Source organism: Pseudorca crassidens, chromosome 19, assembly GCF_039906515.1.
Source record: "Pseudorca crassidens isolate mPseCra1 chromosome 19, mPseCra1.hap1, whole genome shotgun sequence".
Classification (NCBI taxonomy): domain Eukaryota; kingdom Metazoa; phylum Chordata; class Mammalia; order Artiodactyla; family Delphinidae; genus Pseudorca; species Pseudorca crassidens.
The window spans coordinates 3,182,180-3,209,237 of record NC_090314.1 but is presented as its reverse complement, the minus strand read 5'-3'; the positions used below and the strand labels follow the sequence as shown (position 1 = coordinate 3,209,237).

General features: G+C 51.2%; 1 protein-coding gene across 1 annotated transcript in view; it reads left to right on the top strand.

Annotated features, from left to right (window-relative positions):
* The window catches only part of TNFRSF13B (TNF receptor superfamily member 13B), a 29,610-nt gene extending 6,573 nt beyond the window's left edge, over window positions 1-23,037 (top strand). The window contains exons 2-5 of the mRNA XM_067717380.1: window positions 13,152-13,289; window positions 15,785-16,030; window positions 21,916-22,101; window positions 22,412-23,037. Coding sequence (XP_067573481.1) covers window positions 13,152-13,289; window positions 15,785-16,030; window positions 21,916-22,101; window positions 22,412-22,632 — 791 coding nt within the window. The 3' untranslated portion in view covers window positions 22,633-23,037. The remainder of the gene's footprint in view (window positions 1-13,151; window positions 13,290-15,784; window positions 16,031-21,915; window positions 22,102-22,411) is intronic.
* Window positions 23,038-27,058: the final 4,021 nt, after the last annotated feature.

Here is a 27,058-nt window from a genome sequence, read left to right as displayed (position 1 = left end):
GTCTCACTGCCTAACCCCAAATCATGAAGATTTACTCCTGTTTTCTTCTAAAACTTGTCTGGTTACATTTAGGTCTATGACCCACTGTGAGTTACTTTCTGTGTATGGTGTAAGTTAGGGGTCCACATTCATTCTTTTGAAGGTGGCTTACCCAGTTGTCTCAGCACTATTTGTCGAAAAGACTATCCTTTTCCCGTTGAATCTTCTCGGTATCTTTGTTGAAAATCAATTGACCATAAATGTTAGGCTTTAGTTTTTGACTCTAAAGTCTACTCTACTGACTCACGTCTGTCCTTATGCCAGTACTACACTGTCTTATTTACTGTTGGTTTGTAGTAAGTTTTGAAATTGGGAAGTGCAAGTCCTACAACTTTGTTCTCTTTCAAAACTGTTCCAGCTCTTCTGGGTCTCTTGCATTTCCATATGATTTTAGGATCAGCTTTTCAAATTTTGCAGAAAAGCCAGCTGGGAATTTGATTGGGATTGCACTGAAACTGCAGAATTATTTGGGGAGCACCGCTATCTTAACAATATTAAGTCTTTCCATCCATGAATATGGAATATCTTTCCATTTATTTAGGTCTTCTTTCAGGAATGTTTTGTAGTTTTCAATGTGCAAGTTTTGTACTTGTTTTGTTCAATTTATTCTTCAGTATTTTATTTAAAACACTGTTTTTGGTTTTGTATGTTTCCTTACAGTGTTTCTTTATGTATATACTAATACCTATAAATCTAGATTAGAACTTTCTCCTTTTTTGCAAAAAAAAAGGGAGACTGTGAGCCATGCTGTTATGGACCTTGTTTTGTTTTTCTTTTTTTATTATTTAAAAAAATTATTTATTTATTTGGTTGCGCCGGGTCTTAGTTGTGGCAGGCGGGCTCCTTAGTTATGGCAGGTGAACTCTTAGTTGCAGCATGCACGTGGTCTCTAGTTCCCTGACCAGGGATCGAACCTGGGCCCCCTGCATTGGGAGCGTGGAGTCTTAACCACTGTGCTACCATGGAAGCTCCTTGTGTTTGTGTTTCCACTTAATATATCTTGGAGTTCTTTCTAAAGCAACATACAGAGAGCTTCCTCACCCCTTTTCTATAACTGCATAATAGTCCAGTGTATATACTCAGTCAATCCCCTACTGATGGACATTTGTGCTACTTCCAATCTTCTGCTATTACAAACATTGCTGCAATGAATTATCATTTTGCACTCTGAAATAAATCCCAGAGATTAATCACTATATCAGCAGGTAAAAACATCAGTCATTTTGACTAATGTTGCCAAGTGTCCCCCCTCGAGGGTTATCCCTATTCCTCTCCTTCCAGAGTGAATGAGTGCCACTCTCCTTGTGACCTTGCCAACAGGAGGTGTTAGTAAACTTCTGGATTTTTAGCAAGCTATTAGGGAGAAGATGGTCTCAGCGTAGTTCAAATTTGCTTGTTTCTTAGGAATGAGACCAGACAAATTTATGCTGTTCGTCCCTGTCTGTGAACTGTCTGTTCATTACCTTTGCCCAATTTTCTGTCGGGTGGCTGGCCTTTTCCTTTCTGCTTACTCTTTTGTTATACATGTGTTTCTCCTTTTGTATTATTTATTTATTTTATTTATTTATGGCTGTGTTGGGTTTTTGTTGCTGCGTGTGGGCTTTCACTAGTTGTGGCGAGCAGGGGCTACTCTTCGTTGCAGGTGCGCAGGCTTCTCATTGCGGTGGCTTCTCTTGTTGCACAGCACGGGCTCTAGGCGCGCGGGCTTCAGTAGTTGCAGCACTTGGGTTCAGTAGTTGTGGCTCATGGGCTCTAGAGCACAGGCTCAGGAGTTGCGGGGCATGGGCTTAGTTGTTCTGCAGCATGTGGGATCTTCCCAGACCGGGGCTCGAACCCGTGTCCCCTGCACTGGCAGGCGGATTCTTAACCACTGCGCCACCAGGGAAGCCCGTCTGCTTACTCTTTAGATACAAGTTGCAAGTGTTTTGTTCCCATTTTTGTCTTTGGACTTTCCTCCTTAAGCTGCTTTTTGCCATGCAGAAGTTGTTTGTTTTGTGTAGTCTATTTTATCAATTTTGTATTTTATAGAGTTTGGATTTGGGGTCACAGTTAGAAAGGCCTTTCATACTCCAAGATTATAAAGAAGTTATCGACTGGTTTCTTCTCTAGAAGTTTTTAAAATTTTATTCTATTTCACACTTAAATCTTCGGGCTGTTTTTTTCAATCTAGGAGAAATTATTTTCTGTGCTGTTTTCTGGCCCAATCATTTTGTGCCAAAAATCCTTTCCTCTAAGTTCTGAAAGCAAAAGGCAGGGTTTCTGCTCTTCCCACCCCACCCCCAACCTCAGGACACCTCTGCCCTGAGTCCTACTTGAAGGGAGGAGATGCAGGCAGGGGAGGGGGCAGAACAAAACTCAGACATTATGCAATGCTAACACAGCACAAGCACGAGGGTTGCTTACCACTCCACATGTCTTCACTGAGGACAGCTCTGTATAAAGTATTTGGTTATTTGTGACCATTGGCCGAGGACCTACTGTGTGTCTGGTATTACAGAAGCACTGGGCTCGGAGATGAGACAGTGTAAGGAGGTAGATGGCTACACCCTCAGATGTCAAATTACAAAATAAGAAACACTACCAGGTAGAAGGTGCTCAGGCCACATGGCCATCCAGGAAGGCACACCTGAGACATCTCAGAGGAGAGGTCAGGTGACACGGCAGCGTACAGGGACAAGTGTCTTTCGGAAGTTATAGTGCTTCAGCCACAAGCTGAGGTTCTGGGGGCAGTTCCCAGGCCTGGAGTGCAGATTTGCTGATTATGAAATGATTATAATTAATCCATTATATTTTAAACCACTTTATCCAAATAACTACCACTTGGCAACCGCACCTCGGGCCAGTTCCATGCATGTCATGTGCACGTCCTCGAGGAAACCTGCTCTGCAAAGGAGCACCCATAGTCCCCGTTTACAGAAAAGAAAACCCGAGGCTGTGCTGCCAGCCTTTCCTAAGCTGGCTGGCTGGTGACTCAGAGCTGTGCTTCCTCCACAGGCACGGCTGTGCTCACACACATTTTGTCACTGAACCATGGGAAATCGGTTTTCAGAATGAGTCAACAGGAGGCAGAAATTACAATGGGAAGAAACGGTCATCCCCACCTTTCTCTCTTCCTCCTCCTTCCCGGTTCATAAAAGAGAGACTGTAAATGATCACTGTAATTCTCTGACCTGTCACCCAGAATGTGGAAGCTGCTGAAACTCTCTCAGACCCCCTAGCCCACCACGTGCTCAAGGAGAGATCACCCTCTTTGCTGCCAGCTAATCCATTTGCCCCCTATGCAAAACCCTCTGCAGTTTTTCTCCCTCCTTCCTTCCTGTCTTATAAGTCCTGTCATTGCCCTGTTCACTGACAGTGGTCTAGGGGTGTCCCCTCTCACAAGTGAGTGACTATTGTAGACACAAAGTCAGAGTTATTCCCTGATTGTAGTTCACTCCAACATGACGATGTAAACTTTGTTCACAGCTGAGCCATGTGACCTCCCTGGAGTTGAAACTCCTTGGTTTTCTCTGTATGTCTCAGGAACTCACCCCCAGCTCTGGGGCAGATCCAGCCTGTCAACTGGTCAAGCAGACTCGCTTATATACGGTTCCCTGTTTCTACTGGAGATGTTCCTTCCACTTTTCTCCTACTTTAGTTGAGACAGGGCTCCCCCTTGCCCTCCAGGCCATGTCCCAGGGACTCCCTTCACCATCATTCTGAGAACTTCTATCTTTCCCTCTTGACTGAGACAGACCCTGCTTTCCCCCCTCCTCCATCAGTTGAAAATCAACTGACCATAGATGGAGAGCTTATTTCTGGGTTCTATTCTATTCCACTGCTCTGAGTATCTGTCTTTATTCCATTATTACACTGTTTACTTTAGCTTTGAATTTTTTTTTTTTTTTGCGGTACGCGGGCCTCTCACTGTTGTGGCCTGTCCCGTTGCGGAGCAACAGGCTCCGGACGCGCAGGCTCAGCGGCCATGGCTCACAGGCCCAGCCGCTCCGCGGCATGTGGGATCCTCCCGGACCGGGGCACGAACCGCGTCCCCTGCATCGGCAGGCGGGCTCTCAACCACTGCGCCACCAGGGAAGCCCTGTAGTAAGTTTTGAAATCAGGGTATGAGTCCTCCAACTTTGTTGTTCTTCTTCAAGATTGTTTTGACTATTCAGGGTCAAATGAATTTTTAAGACGGGTTTTTCTATTTGTGTAAAAACGTCACTGGGATTTTGTTAGGGATTGTATTGACATCTTAACATCGTCTTTCAATCCATGAACATGGGATGTCTTTTATTTAGATCTTCTCTGATTTCAGCAACGTTTTGTAGTTTTCAGGGTATACTTCTTTCACCACCTTGGTTAAATTCATTCCTAAGTATTTTATTCATTTTTGTCTCTGAACATGGATTTGTTTTCTTAATTTCCTTTTAGGATCGTTCATTGCAAGTATATGAAAAATGCAACTGATTTTTTGTGTTGCTTTTGTATCTGCAACTTTGCTGAATATTTAACAGTGTTTAGTGTGTGAAATTTTTAGAGGTTTTACATATAAGATCATGTCACCTATGAACAGATAATTTTACTTTCTCCTCTCCAATCTGAATACATTTATTTCTTTTTCTTGCCTAATTGCTCTTCCAGTACTATGTTGAACTGAAGTAGTAAGAGTGGGCATTCTTGTTTTGTTACGAGTCATAGGAGAGATGCTTTCAGTCTTTCACCACTGAGTGTGCTGTCAACTGTGGGTTTTTCATACATGGTTGTTATCATGTAGAGGAGGTTGTCTTCTATTCCTACTTTACTGAATGTTTTTATCATGAAAAGGTGCTGAATTTTGTTAAATGCTTTTTCTGCCTCAAAATGAGCATGTAGTTTTTTCCTTCATTCTTGAAGTGTATTACATCTATTGATTTTCTTTTTTTTAATTTTTTTTTTTTTTTTGGCGGTACGTGGTCCTCTCACTGTTGTGACCTCTCCCGTTGCGGAGCACAGGCTCCGGACGCGCAGGTTCAGCGGCCACGGCTCACGGGCCCAGCCGCTCCGCGGCATGTGGGATCCTCCCGGACCGGGGCACGAACCGCGTCCCCTGCATCGGCAGGCGGGCTCTCAACCACCGTGCCACCAGGGAAGCCCACATCTATTGATTTTCATGTGTTGAACTATTACTGCATTCTGGAAATGAACCCCACTAGGTTATAACGTATAATCCTTTTAATATGCTGTTGGATTTGACTGGCTGGTATTTTGTTGAGAATTTTCCCATCTATATTCACAGGGCATATTGGTCTGAAATTTTCTTTTCTTATGATGTCTTTATTAGGCTTCAGCACCAGTGTTATGCTGACCTCACAGAGTTAGGAAGTGCTCCCTCTTCAACGTTTTTGAAAAAGTCTGAGGATTAGTTTTAATTCTTCTTTAAATGTTTGGTAGAATTCACCAGTGAAGCCATCTGGTCCTGAGCTTTTTTTTTTTTTTTAATGATCACATTCTTTTTTTTAAAAAAAACGGTATTTATTTATTTTTGGCAGCGTTCGGTCTTCATTGCTGTGCACGGGCTTTCTCTAGTTGTGGAGAGCAGGGGCTTCTCTTCATTGCAGCGTGCGGGCTTCTCATCGCCGTGGCTTCTCATTGAAGCCACTGCTGTGGCACGGGCTCTAGGCACACGGGCTTCAGTAGTTGTGGCACACAGGCTCAGTAGTTGTGGCACACAGGCTCAGTAGTTGTGGCTCACAGGCTCTAGAGCGCAGGCTCAGTAGTTGTGGCGCACGGGCTTAGTTGCTCCACAGCATGTGGGATCTTCCCAGACCAGGGCTCAAACCCGCGTCCCCTGCATTGGCAGGTGGATTCTTAACCACTGCGCCTCCAGGGAAGCCCTGGTCCTGGGCTTTTTGTTGGGAGGTTTCTTATTACTGCTTCAATCTCCTTACCTGTTACAGGTCTATTCAGATATTCTTTCTTCATGTATCAGTTTTTGTAGATTGTATGTTTCCAGGAACTGTCCATTTAGATTACCTGATTTGTTGGTGCACAATTGTTCACAGTACTCTCTTATAACCTATAAGATACGTATCAATGCCCCACTTTCATTTCTGATTTTAGTAATTTGAGTTTCGTCTCTTTTTCTTAATCAATCCAGCTAAGGGTCTGTTGGTTTTGTAAATCTATTCAAAAACCCAACTTTTGGCTTTGTTGATTTTCTCTATTACAGTTTTTCTTTTAAATTTATTATTATTATTTTAATCAATTCTATCTTTATTTGGCTGCATCAGGTCTTAGTTGCAGCATGCAGGATCTTGGCCACGGCACGTGGGCTCTTTGTTGCGGTATGCGGGCTCCAGAGTGTGCGGGCTCAGTAGCTGTGGCGCGCAGGCTTAGTTGCCCCACGGCACGTGGGATCTTAGTTCCCAAACCAGGGACTGAACCTGCGTCCCCTGCATTGGAAGGTGGACTCTTAACCACTGGACCACCAGGGGAGTCCATATTGCAGCTTTTCTATTCTCTTTTTTGTCTCCGCTCTAATCTTTCCTTATGCTTGCTTTGGGTTTAGTTTGCTTTTCTTTTTCTAGTTCCTCATGGTATACAGATAGGTCAAGATCTGAGAGATTCTTCTTTTTTTAGTGTACCCATTTATATCTATAAATTTCCCTCTCAGCATTACATTTACTGTATCCCATAACTTCTGGTACATTGTGTTTTCATATTCATTTATCTCAAGATATTTTCTAATATCTCTTGTGACTTCTTCTTTGACCCACTGGTTGTTTAAGAGTGTTTTGGGGGGAATTCCCTGGTGGTCCAGCAGTTAGGACTCTTTGCTCCCAATGCAAGGGGCCCAGGTTCAATCCCTGGTCTGGGAACTAGATGCTGCATGCTGCAATGAAGACCCGGCACAGCCAAATAAATTAAAAAAAAAAAAAGTGTGTTGTTGAAGTTCCACATATTTGTGAACCTTCCAATTTTCCTTCTGTTATTGCCTTTAGTTTCATTCCACTTTGATCAGAAAAGATTCTTCGAATTACTTTAATCTTTTAGAACCTATTAAGACTTGTTTTGTGACCTGATATATAGTCTGTCCAGGAGTATGTTCCATGGACACTTTAGAAGAATGTGTAGTCTGCGTCGCTGAGTGCAGTGTCGTGTATATGTCTGTTATATGGTTGCTTTACAGAGTTGCTCAAGTCATCTTGTCCTCATTGATCTTTTGTCCAGTTCTCCTACCCACTACTGAAAGTGGGGAATCGAAATATCCAAATATTGTCACAGAACTATTTCTCCCTTCAATTCCGTCAACTTTTGTTTCATATGTTTGCACTCTGTTGTAACACACATATGTGCTTATAACTGTTAAATCTTCTTGCTGTATCAAACTTTTAATCAATATATCTTGTCTTTGTCTCTTGTAACCTCTTTTGATTAAACTACTTTGTCTTATAATAATATAGCCCCCTCAGTTCTCTTTTGGTTATTATTTGCATGGACGATATTTGTCCATTGTTTTACTTTCAAGCTCGTGTCCTTTTATGTAAAGTAAGTCTCTTATGAACAGGATATAGATGAATACTGTTTTTTTAATCCAATCTCCCAGTCTCTGCCTTTTGTAATAGCAGAGTTTAGTCCATTGACATTAATATGATTACTGATAAAGGAGTTACTTCTGCCATTTATCTCTGTTTTCTATATGTCTTACGTTTTCTGTCCCTCAGTTCCTCCACTACTGACTTTTCTTTTGTATTTAGTTGATTACTTGTACTGTGCCATTTTTATTCCCTTTTTCTTTCAGTTTCTGTATGTTTTTAGTTATTTTTTAAGTGATTACCCTGAGGATTACAACTAATGTCTTAAACCTCTAACAACTTAGTTTCAATAATACCTAGTTTCAGTAGTGTACAAACACTGTTCTATATCTCTGTCCCTTCCTATTGATATTGATATTGTCATAGATTTCCTTTACCAATGCTCCTTCTTTTTTCTTATGACTTCAAGTTACTGTCTAGTGCACTTTCATTTCCGCATGAAGGACAACTCCCTTTAGCATTTCTTGTAGGACAGGTCTACTGGTAACAAACTCTCTCAGCTTTTGCTTATCTGGAAATGTCTTAACTTCTCCTTCATTCCTGAAAGGTAGTTTTGCCAGATACGCAATTCTTGGTTGATAGATTTTTTTTTTTTTCTTTTTGGACTTTAAATGTAACAGCTCACTTCCAGCCTCCATGATTTCTAAGGAGAAACCAGCTATTCATTTTATGAGGATCCCCTGTATATGACAATTGTTTCTTTGTTGCTGCGTTCACAATTCTCTCATCTTTGGGTTTCCACAATTTTATTACAGTGTGTCTCAATGTGGGCGTCTTTGAATTTATCCTGCTTATTCATGGACATTCTCAGACATGTATATTCATGTCTTTCCTAAGATTTGGGAAGTCTCCAGCCATTATTTCTTCAAATATTTTCTCTCTCTCTTCTCTTTGAAATTCCTATGTACATACGGTGTTACATTTGATGGGCTCCCACGAGTCCCTCAGGTTCTGTTTATTTTTTCTCATTCTTTTAAATTTCTGATTCCTATCCTAAATAATTTCAATAGTCTTATCTCCAGGCTCACTGGTCCTTTCCTTCTGGCTGCTCGGATCTGCTACTGAACCCCTCTAGGGAGTCTTTTCATTTCAGTTACTGGACTTCTCAATTCCAGAATTTCAGTTTGTTTCCATTTTTTAATAGATTATTTAGAGTGGTTTGAGGTTCACAGAAAAATGGAATGGAAATTACAGAGAATTCCCATATACCCCCTGTCCCCAAACATGCACAGCCTCCCTATCCATATCCTGCACCAAAGTGGCACATGCACTACAATTGAGTAACTACATTAATACATCATTATTGTCCAAACTCCACAGTTTACACTGGGGTTCACTCTTGGTCTTGTACTTTCCATGGGATTTGACAAATGTATCATGACTTGCATCCAGTTTCACTGCTCTGTATAATCCCCTGTGCTCCACCTTTATCTCTCCCTCCCCCTCAACCCCTGACAACCACTGATCTTTCTTCTGTTTCCAGAATGTCACAGAGCTGGGATCATACAGCGTGGAGCCTTTTAGCGTGGCTTTTCTCAGTCACATGCATTTAAGATTCCTCCATGTCTTTTCACGGTTTGAGGTCCCATTGTCTGGATGACACAGTTTATTTATCAGTTCACCTACTAAAGGGTATCTGGATTGCCTCCAAGTTTTGGTTCCTTTTTTACAACCTCTATTTCTTTATTCATATCCTCATTTTGTTCTTACATCATTTTCCTGATCTCCTCTAGTTCTTTGTCTGTGGTTTCCTGTAGCTCATGGAACGTATTTAAGACAGTTGACTTAACATCTTCGACTGATACTTCCAATGTCTAGGCTTCCTCAGGGATAGTTTCTGTCAAAGGCTTTTTTTCTGTGAATGTGCCGTATTTTCCTGTTTCTCTGTACGTTTTGTTAAGTTTTTTGAGAACTGAACATTTTGAGCATTACATTGTGGTAAGTCTGGAAATTTAACTCTCTCACTCCTCAGGGATTGCTGAAGTTTTTGTTGCTGAGAGCTGGAGTCTGTTTGTGACTCTTCCAAACTATTTTTGCAAAGTATGTATTCCTTGTGTGTGGTCACCAAAGTTTCTGGTCCTTCGTCTCTGCAGTCAGCCAGCGACCTGACAAAGACTTTCCTAAATGTGTGACTCCCCAAATGGGGGGCAGGAGATCTCTTCCAATCCCCTGGGAGCCACTTCAACCAGGGAGGTTGAAACAATGCCCACCACCCTCTGTGCTGGCTCCTCAGTGATCAAAAGCGGCAACCAGCAATTAGAACCCACAATCCCAACATTCAGAGGACAAGGTCCTTACTGCCCATCCAGGTCCCAGCAAGTTGCCCCAGGGACATGAACAGCCACCACCCCACGATAGGCTGAAAGGCACCAAAACTCCCCAAATCTACCAGCCTCTTTGCCCAACTGTCCCACAGACAACCCCAGAGCTCCAATATCATTACTTTGGCCAAGGCTGCCAGCTTGATGGCCGCTAGGGCAGAAGCAGGTCGCTGGGGCTTCCTCCTGGCCATCTTCCCTGGCATCGCTCACGCCCCCGCTTTGATTTGAAATGTCCATAGAGTTCCTAACTCACACAGCCCTCCCTGTAGGTGAGCTGCTCGTTCTCAAGGAGGCTTTCGAGTCTCCTCCAGGTCTCTGTTGCTCCTGAATTTCACGATGGTGGGTCTTGTGGTGTGAGAGAATTTATTGTGCAGGACACCTGATTGGCTCTTTGAATCTGGAGGCTGTCTTTCAAATCTGTTTTCTCTGGAACTCCCATCAGTCAACCTCCAGACGTCCTGATACAATTCCATATTTTCCACATCTTTTCCGATTTTCTGGGATATTTCTTCAATTACATCTTATAACCCTTCAACAGATGTTTTTATTCTGGCTACTATATTTTAAAATTTCTAGTCATTCTCATTTGTTCTATGCATACAATTCTTTAAAAGTAGCACATCACTGGGCTTCCCTGGTGGCGCAGTGGTTGGGAGTCCGCCTGCCGATGCAGGGGACGCGGGTTCGTGCCCCGGTCCGGGAAGATCCCACATGCCGCGGAGCGGCTGGGCCCGTCAGCCATGGCCGCTGAGCCTGCGCGTCTGGAACCTGTGCTCCACAACGGGAGAGGCCACAGCAGTGAGAGGCCCGCGTACCGCAAAAAAAATTTAAAAAGTAGCACATCACTGAGAATTCCCTGGTGGTCCAGTGACTGGGACTCCGCACTTTCACTGCTGAGGGCCTGGGTTTTTTTTTTTTTTTTAAATAAATTATTTATTTATTTATTTATGTTTGGCTGTGTTGGGTCTTCGTTTCTGTGCGAGGGCTTTCTCCAGTTGTGGTGAGCGGGGGCCACTCTTCATCGCGGTGCGCGGGCCTCTCACTGTCGCGGCCTCTCTTGTTGCGGAGCACAGGTTCCAGATGCGCAGGCTCAGTAGTTGTGGCTCACGGGCCCAGTCGCTCCGCGGCATGTGGGATCTTCCCAGACCAGGGCTCGAACCCGTGTCCCCTGCATTGGCAGGCAGATTCTCAACCACTGCGGAGGGCCCGGGTTTGATCCCTGGTTGGGGAACTAAGATCCCACAAGCCGGAAAAAAAAAATAAATTAGCACACCATTCTTTCTCGTGGATATAAAAGTTCTCTTCTCTTTCTAAGGATGTCTTGCCGTCATGTTGTAGTTTTCTTCTGTTCCCTGCGTTGTCTCTATTGGCACTGGGTGGATTTCTTCTGCTTGCATCGTCCAAGGTCTCTTTCATGCAGAGGTGGTGCTCCAGTATCAGGTGACCCTTGGCTGCAGTTCACAATTCACACTGAGGCACTAATGGCTGATTGGAAGTTCTGGGTAAATGGACGGCGTTTTCACACAGAAGCTTTGCTCTAGTGGTCAGGCAGCAGCATGGTCACTTTCTTGAAAGAATCTCCCAGTCAGTGCCTCCAGGGCTTTTCCTTTGGGTCAGCTTTTCCAGAGCAGAGTCTGCTGGCTTCCTGCCAGTTGCAGGATGGGGAAGGACACATCTTTTACAAACCTGGCCACCGCACTCCTGAGGTATGGCTGGGGGGATAGTGGACCTCACTGCCACCCCTCCTCAGTTGTGTCTGAGGAGACCCCAACCTCCTGCTCGGGTGGATGAGGGGCCGTCGCCTGCCTGGGGTCAAGCCCTCTTTACGTAAGTCTCCATCCAACCCTATTTCACTGCTCTGCCCTCCCATCCCCCACGGCCAGAGGTCCTAGTGCCCCAGTTCCAGGAGGTTCCTAGCATTCGGTGACGCAATTCCACTTCCTCCCCGTGAGCTTCAACCGAGAGAGATCTTCAACTGAAGCCTGTCACCCCAGGCCCTCTGCCTTCCGTCTTCCAAAACGTTGCTGACGCCTGTCCCCTGCTGCAGTCACTTCTTCCATTCCACCTTCGAGGACAACTATCCTTTCCTGCCCTTTCAGTTTGGTTCCAAGAGGGAAGGAGGATAAACCCAGGTGGTTAAGCTGCCAGGTCGAGGGGGAGCCGCTGGTCTTTCCTCAGTGGACTCCCATTAAAGAATAAACAAGTGCCTCAAAAAATGTTTAAAAGAAGTTGTTGGGGAGGAAAATGCCATGAAATGAGGCAGAAAATTACAGAAGACTCAGCAACACACAACCATCTGGAATGAGTCCCAGATACCTTGCAGAGCCAAAGAATCCAGACAATGAAAGTTCAGGAACAGGCAGTAGCAGCAGCCTCTGGCCCTGTGGCGTTCAACTCAGAACAGAAGTCACCTCTGGGGGTGGATGTTGGGTGGGAGGGGCCCGTGGGAGTCATCAGGGAGCAAGAAATGTTCACCACCTTGACGCGGTGGTCGTGACACAGGCGTGTACACGTGCAAAGACTTGTCAAGCTGTACTGTTGAGATTTGTCATTGTGTGTGTCTCACATCTCAGCAAAAGAGCAAGGGAAGGAAACGGACATTTATTGAGTGCTTGCTGTTTGCTAGGCACTGGCTAGGTCTGCTTTTCTAATTCATTCATTTAGTGAGCACCTACTATGTCCTGGGCACTATCTAGGTTCTGAGGACCCAGCAGCAAACAAATCAATTAGCATCTATGCCTGCGTGATGCTCCCAGTTAATGGGGAGACACTATCAAATAACTGCATCACGAAAGTCAAGTGACAACAGTGACAAGTGCAGAAGAAGGAACAAGTCCCAATCCGGGGTGGGAGAGTGTCAGAAAGGCTTCCCTGAAAAAACGAAGTTGCAACAGAGATCTGAGGGGTCAGGAGGAAATGACCAGTCGTGAAGCATGAAGAGCATGGGGTGCAAAGGGACCAGCACGTGCAAAGACCCCGTGGCAGGAGGCGTGTGCACGTTCATGAGGGTAGAGAACAGGGCCGAGCAGGGCTCCACTGATGCCAGAGGGGCCTCAGAACTGCCGTGCCCCAGACGGGAAACTGAGGCTCAGGGTGTCAGCCCCGGATTGCCCAGCATGTATAACTGGGGCAGAAACCAACCCTGTCTGTTCCCCCTAGGGAACGTGAGCGGGAGAGGCCACCTGGGCTCCGGCCTCCAGTGGTGCCAGCTGCCCTCACGTTCCCTGCCTCTCAGCCCCACAGGACCTGCGGCTGGGGGTGGCCATGCAGCCCTGCCCCGAAGAGCAGTACTGGGACCCGCTGCTGAACACCTGTGTCTCCTGCAAAACCATCTGCAGCAATCAGAATCCACGCACCTGTGCAGCCTTCTGCAGTGAGTTCTGGGGCCCGAGCCTGGGCTGGATGCCCCTCCTGCCCCCGGAGGTCCCCCTGGCCTGCACTTGGGGCCTGAGGAGGGGTGGACGGAGACGGACAGTGTGGCACCTTCTACCTTTCGACCCTCCTACCCTCCTTGCAGCTTCCCAAGCATGCTCTGTTCCTTCCTGCCTCAGGGCCTTTGCACAGGGATGCATTTCCCCACCTTCTCCCCTGGGCTCCCTCCTACCCGGCCTTCAGGTCTCAGCCCCAAATCAAGAGGTCCCCTCTGACTGCCGGATGGAAAGTGGGCCCTCCTTCATCATTCTCTGCTCTTTCTTCTGAAACTTTTTATTATAGAAATTATGACAGAGAGAGAGGACAGCATGATAAACCTGTCTACCCATCAGCAGCTTTAGAAATGTCAGTCTCCAATTTTTTTACTTGTGTATTTTAAAGCCAATCCAAGAACTCGTATTATTTTATGTGTAAATACTGGATCACGAATCCCTAAAACATAAGGGCCTTTAAAATATAACCTCAATATTTTATCACCCCCAGCAATAATTCCTTAATATCATCTGCACTCAGGCCATATCCAGTTTTCTCTAATTGTCTTTTGCTTGCTGTTTCATAACTTGTTCTTTCCCTGATGGAACTTATCACAGCTTATACCACACGTTCTTTCCTGTGTGTTCATGTGTCTCAACCACCCGACTGAGAGCTCAATTCCTTTCTTAAGCCTAGCACAGTGCCTGACACATAGTAAGTGCTTCATAAATACTGGCTGAGTGGGGCTCAGAGAGGCTGAGTGACTTGCCCAAGATCACACAGCACAATAGTGGAAGAGTTAGGATTTGAACAACAACTTTCTGAGTCTGCAACACCATGGCTCTGAGCCAATATCCATTAATGAGGTGGACATTCAGTGCTGACCCACAAACCCCTGGAAAGAGGAATCTGACAGACCCTTCAAGGAGGTTACTATCTAGTGGGAGAAATGACTCCACTTCATGGTAAAAAGGTGAACTACCGTAAAACGCCACAGCTGGGAGAGACCACGTCCGGCTGATGGGTTGGGGAGCGAGGAAGTTTCCTGGTAGGAAGCGCCCCCTGCGATGGATTGTTAAGAGTCCACAGATGCAGAAGTCAGATGGGGGGACGGCACCCCTGGAGGGACCAGCGTGGACAAAGGCGTGGAGGCGGGAAAATACAACAGGGAATATCGAGGCCCAGAGGGGAGGTTGTGAGGTCAGGCAGTGAGGGCTGGTGGTCTGAGGAGCTCTGTCACCTGCACAGCCACATGGGGGTTCCCAAGGACGAGAGGAGGTCACGGCAAGCCCGGGAACACTGCTGCCATCAGGCTAACTCCACCTTGTGAGTGTCGGGGTCAGGAGGGTCCAGGGGCCACAGCAGAGTAAGGGCAAGGGGTGGTCACTGGTCCTGACAGGATCACCCGAGTCTCCCCTGAGGTCCCAAATGCAGGCCTTCCTGGTTTTGTCTTCTACTCTGAGAAGGATGTACGCGTTGGCGTGTTTGCATCGCAGAGGCACAAGTGAATATTCTATTTAAACCCTGAGCATTATTCATTATGTGTCAGGCACTGTGCCGGGGACTTCAAATCCCCGTAACAACCGTAAGAAATCACCATTGTTATAACCATTCCTCTCCTGGAAAACAGGAGACCGAGGAATGGAGGGGCCAAGCCCACCACGTGAAGCGGCGGACCAGAGCTTCCCCAAGCCCGCGTGGCTTCAAGGTCTGGGTTCTTGGCCTCTGTCTTGTGCTGCCTCCAAAATGCGCTCTGAAAACCTGCATGCGAGTCACATTTTCATATGAATGAACCTTAGAGACAAGGGAAACCTACCCTGTGAAAGTATAGGTTTCTGTGTGGCACTCAAAACTGCTCTCTCCAGCAAGTGTGAATGGGCTTCAGTTTGCTTGGCTTCTGCCCCTTGGCACTGATGCCTGGTTAAGCTCCCGAAATTCTCATTTATTATTAAGACAGAAAAAACACTATTAATCTGAGCTTTCTCACCTTCCTTCCAATCCCCTTCCCCAACTTGCTAAGGCAGATTCTGGCTTTGTTCTCCATTCCTTATGTTTATATGAAATATGTTTCTCCCTTATGAGGTTTGAAAAACCCAAGTAAAGAAGTTATGTGACAATGTAATAACTTAAAAGATAACTAGAAAACCCTTATACAGTTAGTACTAAAAAATACTCTTTTAAATTATAGGTCAAAGGAGAAATAATAGTGAAAAATAAGAACATTCTAAACTAGGTACAGAAAAAATACTACATGTCAAAATGTGTGTGATGCAGCTAAAACAGTACTTAGAGGACAACGTATAGTCTTACATTTGCATACTGGAAGAGGACTTGGATTACTCTGGAATTGCTTTTGGGGAACTGCACTAGGATTTTTTTTTAACTTTGATACCCTTTGAGGCCAGACCCCCAGTTTCTGCCTGTGTCTGTCACCCAGCAGCATCATGCATCTCTGTCTCCCAGAGTCACTCAGCTGCCGCAAAGAGCAAGGCAAGTACTATGACCAGCTCCTGGGGGACTGTATCAGCTGTGCCTCCATCTGTGGACGTCACCCCAAGCAATGCACACACTTCTGTGAGAACAAGTTCAGGAGTCAAGTGAACCTCCCACCAGAGGTCAGGAGACAGCGGACCGGAGAGGCCTCGACCCGGGCAGACAACCTAGGGAGGTACCAGGGACCAGAGCACAGAGGCTCGGATGTGGGTCCAGGTAAGCCATCTAAGGTTGGCCTGCGCGGTGTCCAAGGGTCAGAGTGGGTGGAAGGCAGGCATCAGGCCTCAATAAGGAGAGGCTGCAAAGCAGGAAGTCCAGTGCAGGCAAATGGCCAGAAACCAGGGGGGGTGGGGGGATCATCACAGGATAGAAAAAAAAAATTAAGCAAAGTTTACAGAAGTCTGTGGGCAAGAAGGAAGCAAAAGAAGAAAAAAGACCTGACAGTTGGGAGTCTCATAATGGTGGCTGAATGAATTCTCAGAACACAGGGCAGCGAGTGGACAGCACAGCTAACCTGTGAGCAAGACCCCCACTCCATTTAGAGGCAATGGAGACTTCCCAAGAATGAGAAAGAAAAGTACTATCAAAAAAGCTCACGGTGGAGATGGGCCTCCTTAGATATGTGAGAGGGGTCCCTTGAACTAGGCACTTACTAAGTGCCGAGCACTGGAAATGACCTAATTAATCCTCCCAGAAAATACCTCTTGGCTCAGCTACTCTGCTCTGTGGCGTCAGAGAGGACGGGGCTTGGGTGGGGCTGTGGACCCGCAAACACTTGATATTTATGGTGCTCTTGGTCTGCCAGGTGCTGGCTGGTTTTCCTCCTTTTCTGTGACTTTCCTCATGACGTCACTTCCATGAGAACAGGCTTCATGTGTCCTGATAACGAAGTGCCCAGCCTGGTTCTTCTCGGTTAGACTGTTGTCTCTTACTCTGCTCTGCTCTCCTGTCAGTAAGCTGCTGCCACGTAACAAACAGCCCCCAGATTCCATGGCGTGTTATTCCTCATAGCGTAGGGCTTGGCTGGAGTCAGCTGGAGGGGCTCTGCTCCTGAGTCTCTCATCCTCCCCTGGGACCAGCGGATGGGCAGCAGCATCAGAGGTGACACACGGGCCTCTGAACCTCTCAGCCAAGAGCTGGCACCCATCATCTGCTGCATCCTATCCCTCCAGATGCAAAGCCAGCCAGATTCAAGGTGGGGGAGACAGACCCCACTCTCGGCTGGAGGAGAGGCGAAGGATTTGTAGCTGTGGGGGGTTTGTGGCCGGTTTTTATCCAGCACAGCCTCTTGTGAGAGGAAATGCAGATCCACACACAGAGGGCGTGGATACGGGTGGAGGGGGTGACGAACGGGACCACAAAGGGGGCTGCTCTCCAAGGTCTGGTGACCCCTGCGCCTTCCCTGCAGTGACGTATTTGACTCTTCCAGCCAAACCCAGAACCCCGTCCACCTCCGATGCCACAGATTCCCCTTTACAGACAGAGAAATTGAGTCTCAAAACCTGGAGAGTCAGTGCACAGCTGAGCGGGGACTCGGGCCCGGCCTGCGGGTCCCAAAGTTTGTCTGCTCTGCAAGAGCCAATCCCCGGAGCAGTGTTCTGTGGTGCCGTCGCCCACTTAGGGGGACCTCTTGCCAGTGTGACACCGTTAGCCCTTCCTGTCTGTGACCACCAGCCAAGGCCCCTCCCCAGAGGGCCTGGGGTGGACCCTCCAGGTACGAATCCCCCAGGAAGTGTGGACAGACATTCCAGGAGCCAGTGGGGTCAGCGTGACCACGTCTGACCTGACCGCTGTCCCAGTCATTCCATGGTGCGGCCTCCCGAGCCTCGGAGGGCTGGGTGACGCCTCGCCATACCTGCCCCCTGCCGCGTGTCCCTCTGGAGGTCTGGGGCTTACGTGTGTCCCGCTGTGTCCTGATACCTGCGTGCAGGTGGGGCGAGAGCTAGGTTTGGTGGGGACTGTGAACAGAAGTGCCGGGCCCACACCCTGGGTGTTAAGGGCAGGGCGTGCAGAACACTGCCCGTGGCAGCGGGGCTGACCTGTCCCCCCACTCACTCCCCGCCCTGCCAGCCCCCACCCTTGGTCCCTCCACGTCTCTCGGAATGGCCGTTCCTTCATTTGACGGTAACTGTGGAGGGCTCAGCTGTGCCTGGGGGGACGGGTGCAAGAGTCAGGCAGACCCTGTCGCTGACCCCATGGAAGTTACAGTCTGATGGGAGAGACAAGACAAATGACTGAGTAACCTCAGTGCGTGGCGACATCCCCCAGCCAGGGTGCAATGGGGTGAGAAGGTTTCCCCGAGGAGAGGCCCTCAAGGCAGACTGGGGGCCAGACCCCTGGTTCCATCTCCCACCAACTGTGTGACCTTGAGCAAGTCACTTAACCTCTCTGAGGTTAAGTGTTTCCGTAAGACTGAGATCACCTGCCTTCACGGGGTTGCTGCACTGAGTGTCAGGATCAGCACGTAGTAACTGCTCATTTAAAAGGAAAGCATACATCTAAGAGACGACGTGGAGAAAGGTGTTCCAGGCAGAGGGCACAGCATGTGCAGGTGCTGGGAGGGGCTGGGAGCGGAAACACACGGATTCTCTGTGGACAGGGTACAGCCACTGCTAGGACCACTGGGGCTGCAACTGCTACAAACAGTGGGAGCAAAGGCTAAGCTTTAGTGAAAATTAAGGTTTGCTTTTCTTATCCGAGCCCACGGGGCCCCCAGGTCCTATTCAAGGGCCTCCTGGGTCCCGGGTTCAGAGCTCCAGGTGGCGTGAGCATGGGTGACCTGGGACGTCTCCAGACTCTGTATCTCCCTGTCCCCACTGGGGACAGGCAGCCCGGCACCCCCCTCACAGGGCTCTCGCAGGGCCTCAGCGACCCTGGGCCTTGATGCTCCCAATCCTTAACTTGATTACATCTGCAAAGGCTTTTTCCCCAGATCAGGTCATAAGGTCCCACGTGCAGGTTACCAGACCCCTTGTGGGAGGGCGATGCCCGCCTTGGGAGCACATCCTGCACGGCGGCCTGGGGGTTGGTCTCGTCTCTGGCTTTTCATCTCAGGGTGTGGAGTGTTTTCTCCCCACACACGCCACCCCCCATCCGCCCCCGACGGCTGCAAGAGATGTCACCGTGGTGGCTGCCCCAGGCCCCCTCTTCATCCCCAGGGCTGAGGCCAGGGGAGGGGGGCAGAAAGCCTCTGGAGCCCACCTCACCCCTCCCCTGACCTGCCTGCTCGCTGGGCTGGGGCCGTGGGGATGCTGGCGGAACGTTCCACTGGGTCGAGCTGCTACCAACAGCGCGGAGGCCGGAGCGTCCACCCCGTTTCACCAGGAGACAGGCCTGACCGTGAGCAAGGGTGGCCGCAGGGCCCAGGCTCAAAACCTGCCCTGCTCCGGCTACACCAAGGCCCCTCAGGACAGGTCACAGCACTGCCCGCCCGGCCAGCCCGAGCTCCAGCCCAGCAGCAGCAGTCGGGGAAATCCTGTTTCCAGGCGAGATTGACTCTGAAAACAGTACAAGCACGGAACAAATCTAATGGAAAACCCGCTTGGAAATAAACCATCCGCGGTGCCCCCTGGTGGCGGTGCTCAGAACTGCGCCGCAGGCCTGGCTCTCTGACAAGGACAGAGCTCACATCCATTCCCGACTGAAGCCCCTGCACCCACCGGGGTCAGCAGACAGGGAGGCACTGGGCGAGGTCGCTCCGCTCCGGGGCCAGGTCACTGAGGGCCGACAGAGGTCAGCGACCGAGCTTGCACGCCTGAACAGCTGCTGACTGAACAGAGGAAGCACAGCGGTGGCTGGGGACCCCGTCCCCGCACCCGGCCAGCCTCTGACTAGGCTTTAACAAGCGAGGCAGCCAGCATGCTCCTTGCCGTTCCCGCGAACGGACGACACACGGGGAACGCGACGGAAGAAAGAAGGTATTAAAAAGCCAGGTTTGGGGAAAGTCTCTCCCCAGGAGCAACACCTGCTGCGGCCTGGGTTTGTCGGTTCCCACATGCTCTTGTCTAAGCACATTTCACACCAGGGAGAATCCCGAGCGCCCACCTCTCTCTCCCTGTTCACTTCCTGCCCCTGAGGCTCAGCCCATCTCAGGACCCACCAGGGAGCTGGTCTCCGGCTCTCACTGTAAACAAAGCCCAGCAAATGCCTGCATCCACGTGCCTAGAAGTGAAGGCAGTGAGTCCGCAAGCCTGAAAGGGCGTGTCCGTGTTGGCGGGTGGTTGCACGTGGCCCTCAGAGGAGACCACCCCACCCAGATGTGCCTGTGTCGCCAGCCTGGGACAGAGGCGGAAGGTGACATCTTCCGCAGTTTTAACTGCACCTCTCCTCCAGATCCAGGGCCTCTGCGAAGCACGCTCTACGAGCGGGTCACCAGGCAGGAACTGGTTCCGTTTCCCTCAGGAAGCCCCAAATCACCCTCCTCACGTGGTGGCTCAGGGCGCCCGGGAGAGCAGAGCAGAGGCTGCCAGGCCTCGTCATGGCACCGGCCAGGCCCTGCGTCCCCTGTACTGCGCACTGCTGGGTGCAGGGGGGCCCGGCCCAGCCCGACTTGAAGGGCAGGAATCGAGGACCATCTCCAAATGCCAGCAGCCAGCCTCGAGGTAGTTAGAGTTCAGCTGAAAACACCTGAAATCCACCCAGCACTGCACTGTGCACTCAGCAGCGTCTGGTAGCTGGGAATTCCACCTCCCACGCGAAGGCTGCCAGCCTCTCCCCCGCTAATCCGGCCAGGCCGACGGCTTTATTTTATCCCAGGGACGCACAGGAGCCGGTGAGCAGATGGGGGCCCGGGAGCTGGGACACACGGACGTCGCCGGCCGGGGGTGGCGCCAACAGCCCACCCAGAGCTCTGTGAACGTCAGGGTAGCACCAGCCAGCTGTCACTTCATAAAATTCTGCCCCTAAGGAGGCTGCGTAAGGAAGAGGGACAGTGTCCACCTTGCCATCTGTGCGCGGCCGGCCTGGAGCCCCGGCGTGGAGCCCATCAGACCTGCCCCCAGGTGCAGCTCTGCAACTGTGACCAGATCTGAGGCTCAGTTTTGTCATCTGAAATACAGACTGTAAGGCGGTGTGGCCACAGCGGGAACAGCCTGCAGGATCCTCAAACAGCTCAGCAAGGAGGCGCCACCTGACCCGGCAACTACACTCGTGGGACGCGTCCACGAGAGCGGCACACACACGTGCACACGGAAACCCGCACGCAAGCCTTCACAGCCGCCAAAGAGTGGAAACAACCGAAATGCCTGCTCGTCGTGGACAAACAAACAAGGTGTGGTGCATCCACACAGTGGAACGCTACTCAGACCCAACACACGTGCCACACGCCTGAGCCTTGGAAACACGCCGAGAGGCCAGACGTGAAGGTCCCGTGCTGCACAGTTCCATCGGTATGAAGTGTCCAGGACAGGCGACAGAGACAGCGTGGTGGTGGCCGGGGCCCGGGGCGGACGGGGGGCGTCATGCGGTGCCGGACACACCTCAGGTGCGCAGGCAGCAGCTGCACAAGCCTGAGAACACACTAACCACCCCCCCCATCTTCACGGCCGTGAGCCTGGCAGCACGTGGACTACACCGCAACCTGTAAAGAGGGCGAGCGCCCCTCCTTCACAGAAGCGCGAGGGTCAGGGACACACTAGAGAAAGTGTTGCGTGCAGCAAGACCAGCAGGCGGCCAGCAGCCCTTCCTCCCGGGCTGGGGGCGCCCGATCCCAGGGCCCGGGACAGATTTCGAGGGCAGGGCTTTGGCTCGGGGCCCTAAGCGGGGCCAGCGCCCCCTGGTGTACACCTGCCCCTCAGGCTCAGGAGCAACACCACCGTCTCTCTCCAAGCACGTACTCCCTGGTCAAACACCCTCCCTGGACAACTGTCCACCTGCTCGCCCGTCCACCTCTGGTACTGTCCCAAGCTACACCCCACAGCGAGAGAGAACGACAAAGGGCGTGCAGCTCCGGGGTGCCCCGGCCCTCCGAGGGGGCGTGGGGGTGACCGCATGGCTTGTTTGGGGCTCACGAGGAGGAAGCGAGGACGAGGGGCTGCTGGCCGGAGGGGGGGGTGCTTCAGGGAGGGGCCCCTCCTGACTCTGGGTCCCCCGCTGTCTTGCAGCCCCCCCAGGGCTAAAGCTGAGCGCCGACCAGCTGGCCCTGGTCTACAGCACGCTGGGGCTCTGCCTCTGCGCCATCATCTGCTGCTTCCTGCTGGCCGTGGCCTGTTTCCTGAAGAGGAGGGGGGACCAGGTCTCCTGCCAGCCACCCCCAGGGCCATGTCGGATGCGGGCCAAGTCCTCCAAGGGTGAGCACGCAGTGGGGTCCTGGACATCCCTCTGTCCTGGCTCTGCCCCCGTTTCTAAGTGGAGAGCGGTTGCCGGTCCTCCCGGGGAGCAGCCTGGCGCCAGTTCCTACAGTTTCCTATCTGTCCTGGTGAAATCAGGTCAAACATCAAGGCAAGAAGAGACAGGGCCCTGAGGAAGGGTGGGTGTTGGGCCCTGGGGCTTGCCCCACTTGCCAGGACAGGGCGGCTAACACCAGAGGTGGTCCCCTGGGGGTGCAGGGTGGGGGAGGAGGGGTCCAGGCCGAGGCCAACGCCCTCTCCCCCTCAGCAGATCACTGGATGGAAGCGGGCAGCGCTGCAGGGGCAACGCCCGAGCCGACGGAGACGTGCAGCTTCTGCTTCGCGGAGTGCAGGGAGCCTGAGCGTGCCGGGAGGTGGGCGCGCCACGGCCAGAGCGCAGCCGGACAGCCCTGCGTGCGCGCCCCGAACGGTGGCCTCTGCGGCATTGAGGTCGTGTGCACGCCCGCCCAAGAAGGAGGCCTGGCCACATGAACCTGGGGGGGCTGGGGGAATGGTGATGGGAGAGAGAAATGACGGTGGGGGAGACTGGGGAGAGAGGAATAGAGCAAGGGGAAAGGACAGGGAAGGGGGAGGGGAGTGGAGGAACAGCTGGCAGAAGGGCCAGGGCCACCGTATTGACCCCAGGTCTCCACTGTAGGTCACCGGCACCTACACGCACCTGCAGTAAAAGCACCCACGCCTGCTGGACCCAGCCCCGGGGACCCTTGGCAGAAATAAAACCTCCCGCACTGCCCACTCCTCACTGCGGCTGGTCTGGGTCGCGTCTCCCCGTGGCGACTGCCCCATCCCACCTCTCCCGCTGCCCCTGGGCTCCAGGCCTGCTTTCCAAGGATCTGAGCGGGTGTGTGGACCGAGAAGCAGGCTCTGCTGTCCCCTGTCGCCTAAGAGGAGAAAGCAGCCGGCTGATGGGGGGCCACCATCAGGGCTGGGGCCACCATCAGGGCTGGGCCCACCATCAGGGCTGGGCCCACCATCAGGGTTGGGCCCACCATCAGGGCTGGGCCCACCATCAGGGTTGGGCCCACCATCAGGGCTGGGCCCACCATCAGGGCTGGGCCCACCTGCGTCGATCTCGGAAAACCAATTTCCTCCCGTGTCTCCTCAGAAAGGCGTGAAGCAGTGTGACTGTGCGTGCGCATGTACAGTCACGTGTGCACGCATGCGCTGCTCCCACGTGTGTCACGGGGCGCGGGGCGGACAGAGGGCAGGCGGGCTGAGCCCAGGCGTCAGGCTGCTCTCAGAGCCCAGGACCACGTCCCTGCATCACCTCAGGAGTGCTCTCATTTGGACACCAACCTGCTACTGTTTAGTATTTTTCTTTACATCAGCCGACCTTTCCTTCCAGACCTACACGCTACATTTTTCCGAATCTGACCAGTAACACTGTATCTGAACTTTCATAATTTGTTTTCTTGGCTACACCACGCGGCTTGTGGGATCTTAGCTCCCTGACCAGGGATCGAACCCGCACCCCCTGCAATGGAAGCGCAGTCTTGGCCACTGGACCGCCAGGGAAGTCCCACATGCACAAATTTTTGATACTACATATATTTTATACCTGTATTTGCAGTGAAACCTATATGTTAGGAGCATTTAAGCCTGAAAATACGTAACTGCTATAAGCAGCAGCTACACAGATAAACACAAGATTATGCAAATCATTCATCCGGAACCACCAAAGGTTCACACAACACACTCTGGGAGGTGTACACAAGAAGCCTGAGGCTCCATCCTTCCTTCATCCACTGGCTAGCGGGCCCTGTCACCTTCGCAGGCTGCTGGACAAAGCCCCACACGCTGTGCGGCATCAACACCGCAACCTCCTGTCCCCCGTCTGGAGGCCGGAGCCCATCCAGGTGTCACAGGGCTGGTCCTGCTGCGGCCGTGACAGGAGAACTGCCCCGGCCTCGCCCCCAGGGCTGCAGATGGCCGTCTTCCCTTGATGCGTGTCTGTCTGTCCAAATCTTCCCTTTTTATAAGGACACTGGTCACTCTAATGACCTCATTTTCACTTGATCATGTCTGCAAATCTCCAGATAGGGTCATGCTTAAAGGTTCTCGGGGTTAGGACCTCAACCCATGAATCTGGGGGCACACATTCAGCCCAGAGCACAGGTCCTCCCAAGTCCAGTCTCGCTTCAACGCGGTCTGAAGCCAAGTTAGCTTCTCACAAGCACCCGCCGGAGACAAGCGTCTGACCCGGTGTTCAGTGGGCCCGAGGCGGCAATGGGGACATCTTGGTGCCGTGTCCACCGGTCACCAAGCCCACGGCAGCATCTCTTGGCAGCACGGACCCTGTACCTGGGGTAGCTGCCTGCCAGACCCTGGCGACGTCCCAGCACATCTCTGAGCTGCACGGAAGCGCTTGGGATGCAAAGCCTCGTCCGAAACGTGTGCAGACTCCTCCAGCTGTTTTCAAATTCTGCTCATCTGAGCCCCAGGGGCCCTGGGGGACGCTTCTGGACCGTGGGGGGGTGAAGGCTGCCGAAAACACAGGGAAATGTGTGCCTGACTATGGCTTTCCACAAAAATAACCTCTGGGTTTTTTTTTTGGTCAGTTTTTCAATTGGTCTTTAGTGTAAGTTGATGTGGCAGGTTTTTTTTTTTTTTTTTTTTGCGGTACGCGGTCCTCTCACTGTTGTGGCCTCTCCTGTTGTGGAGCACAGGCTCCAGACGCGCAGGCCCAGCGGCCATGGCTCACGGGCCCAGCCGCTCCACGGCATGTGGGATCTTCCCGGACCGGGGCACGAACCCACGTCCCCTGCATCGGCAGGCGGACTCTCAACCACTGCGCCACCAGGGAAGCCCTGTTTTGTTTTTTTTTAAAGACCAGGATCCTCTGCTGCAAAGAAAATCTGAAACTCTAAATACCATCCATTTTATCCACATTGTGTTCTGCTGGTCCTACTTCCAAAATACACTGATTCCTGCCACCTGCCACAGCCCCCGCGACGCCAGCCCCGAATCCGCCCTGTGCACCCTGCCCATGGCTCAGCAAGCTCCTCTGAAAAGGACCAGACGGCAGAGGCTCTCGGCGACGACTCAGCGCTCACCCAGCCCTGCCGCGCTTGTGCCCAGGCAGCCAGCGCCAGGGGAGGCGGCGGGTCGGACTGGGCTCCGCCGATGCGGCTCAGACCGGGCACCACAGCTCACCCTCCCCGCCCTGCTGCACCGCAGCTCGGGCCTTTACCTCCAGCTTTACTGAGACATAAATGACACGTAACTTTGTGAGTTGCCAGGTGATGCATCTGTACATTGTAATACGCTCCCCACGTGGCAGTCTGTGCCCTTTGGCCAGCATCTCCCCCTTTCCCACCCCCTGGCAACCACAATCTACTGTTTCTCTGGACACTGGCCTCTTTGTGTCTCTCTACGGTTTTCTGAAGAGCTGTCTGCGAACAGCATCGCCTCACTCCTGCCCCGTCTTCGGTGCTGCTGTCCTGGAAGCCCACGATCCGTCGCTACTGTTGTTGCTTTAGAAACTCAGTAGCGTATAGAATGATTAAAAATAACAAACACAATGCTTTGCAGATCTACCTTCACGTCTAACAATCCTCATTTTCTGGGTGTGCACCTAGGTCTGTCTGGTATCTCTCACTTCTGTCTGAAGAGCCTCCTTCAGCACCTCTTGTGCGAGCCTGCGGATGATGAATTCTGTCTGCTTCCAAAGCCTTTCCATTTCTGAGAGATTTTTCTGGGAAGACTCTGGGCTGCCAGCTTTTTCTTTCCAGCATCTCAGAGACATCGCCCTACTCTCGCCGGCTCCCACAGTTTCTGACAAGACAGCTGCTGTGATTCCTACCTTTGTTTCTTTGCAACGTGTGCCTTCAAATCTTTCTTTATCTTACTTTTTAAAGGTTTCAGTGTGGCGTGTCCCGGAGTTTCCTGTGGTGGGTAGGTCTGTTTTGTTATTTATCCAGCTTGGGGTTCTGTAGCTTGATGTTTTTCATGATAAAATTACTGGCCATTATCCCTTCAAACTGTTTGGTACCGCCCCACATCCCAGGTGCCCTGTGCTTTCGGTTTCCCCCCATTCTTCTCTTTGTTCCAGTTTGGGTGGCCCCAATGCCTCTTCCCTCAGCTGTGAGGTCACGGACGGGCCTGTCAGGGCCATCCTTCCTGTCACCACGATCTTGGCTCCCAGCACCTCCATCCACGTGGCCCCTCCTCACACAACCCCCATCCCGCTGAAGGCTCCCGTCTGTTCCACACATTTTCCCTGAGAGCCGTCGACACATTAACCCTAGTTATCCAGAATCTCCGCCTGCCGGTTCCGACATTCAGATCGGTTCTATTGCTCTGTCTCTTGGCAGTGAGTGTTTCTACTTGCTGTTTTGTGTGTCTTGTGTTTTTTTTTTTTTTTACCAAACGCCAGACCTGCGTGGGACGGCAGAGACTGACATATCAAGTTTTTATGCCTGGAATTGGCCGGCCTTCCTCCTCCAGGCCGTCAGTGAGGGGCCGAGTCACAGGCTGAGCTGGCTGGGTTCTGTCGTTGCTGTGATCACCCCCGGGCCCCAATGGCTTCACCTGGCCCCGTGGGGTCACGCTCTCAGGGAGGGGCTGCTCCCTGGCAGCTGCATGCCTTCCTGCCCTTCCTCGGCAGTAGACGCCCCTGTCGCTCAGTGTTTCCTCCCCTGGGGTCCCGTCCCGCTTGCCCTCCCCCACCCCTTCCTCCCCGGAGCAGAAGCCCCACCGTACTGCTCCCGATGGAGCCTCAGGGCTACACCGACCCTGCTTCTGCTGCTGCGTCCAGACACGCAGACCATCGCGTGCTGCATAGAACATCACTCCCATGCACCACGGTGGTGACGTGTCGCTGACTGGATCTGATGAGCAATTTAATAACAGTGAACTAAATAAGCCACAAGATTAAGAGTAAAAATGGTACAAATGA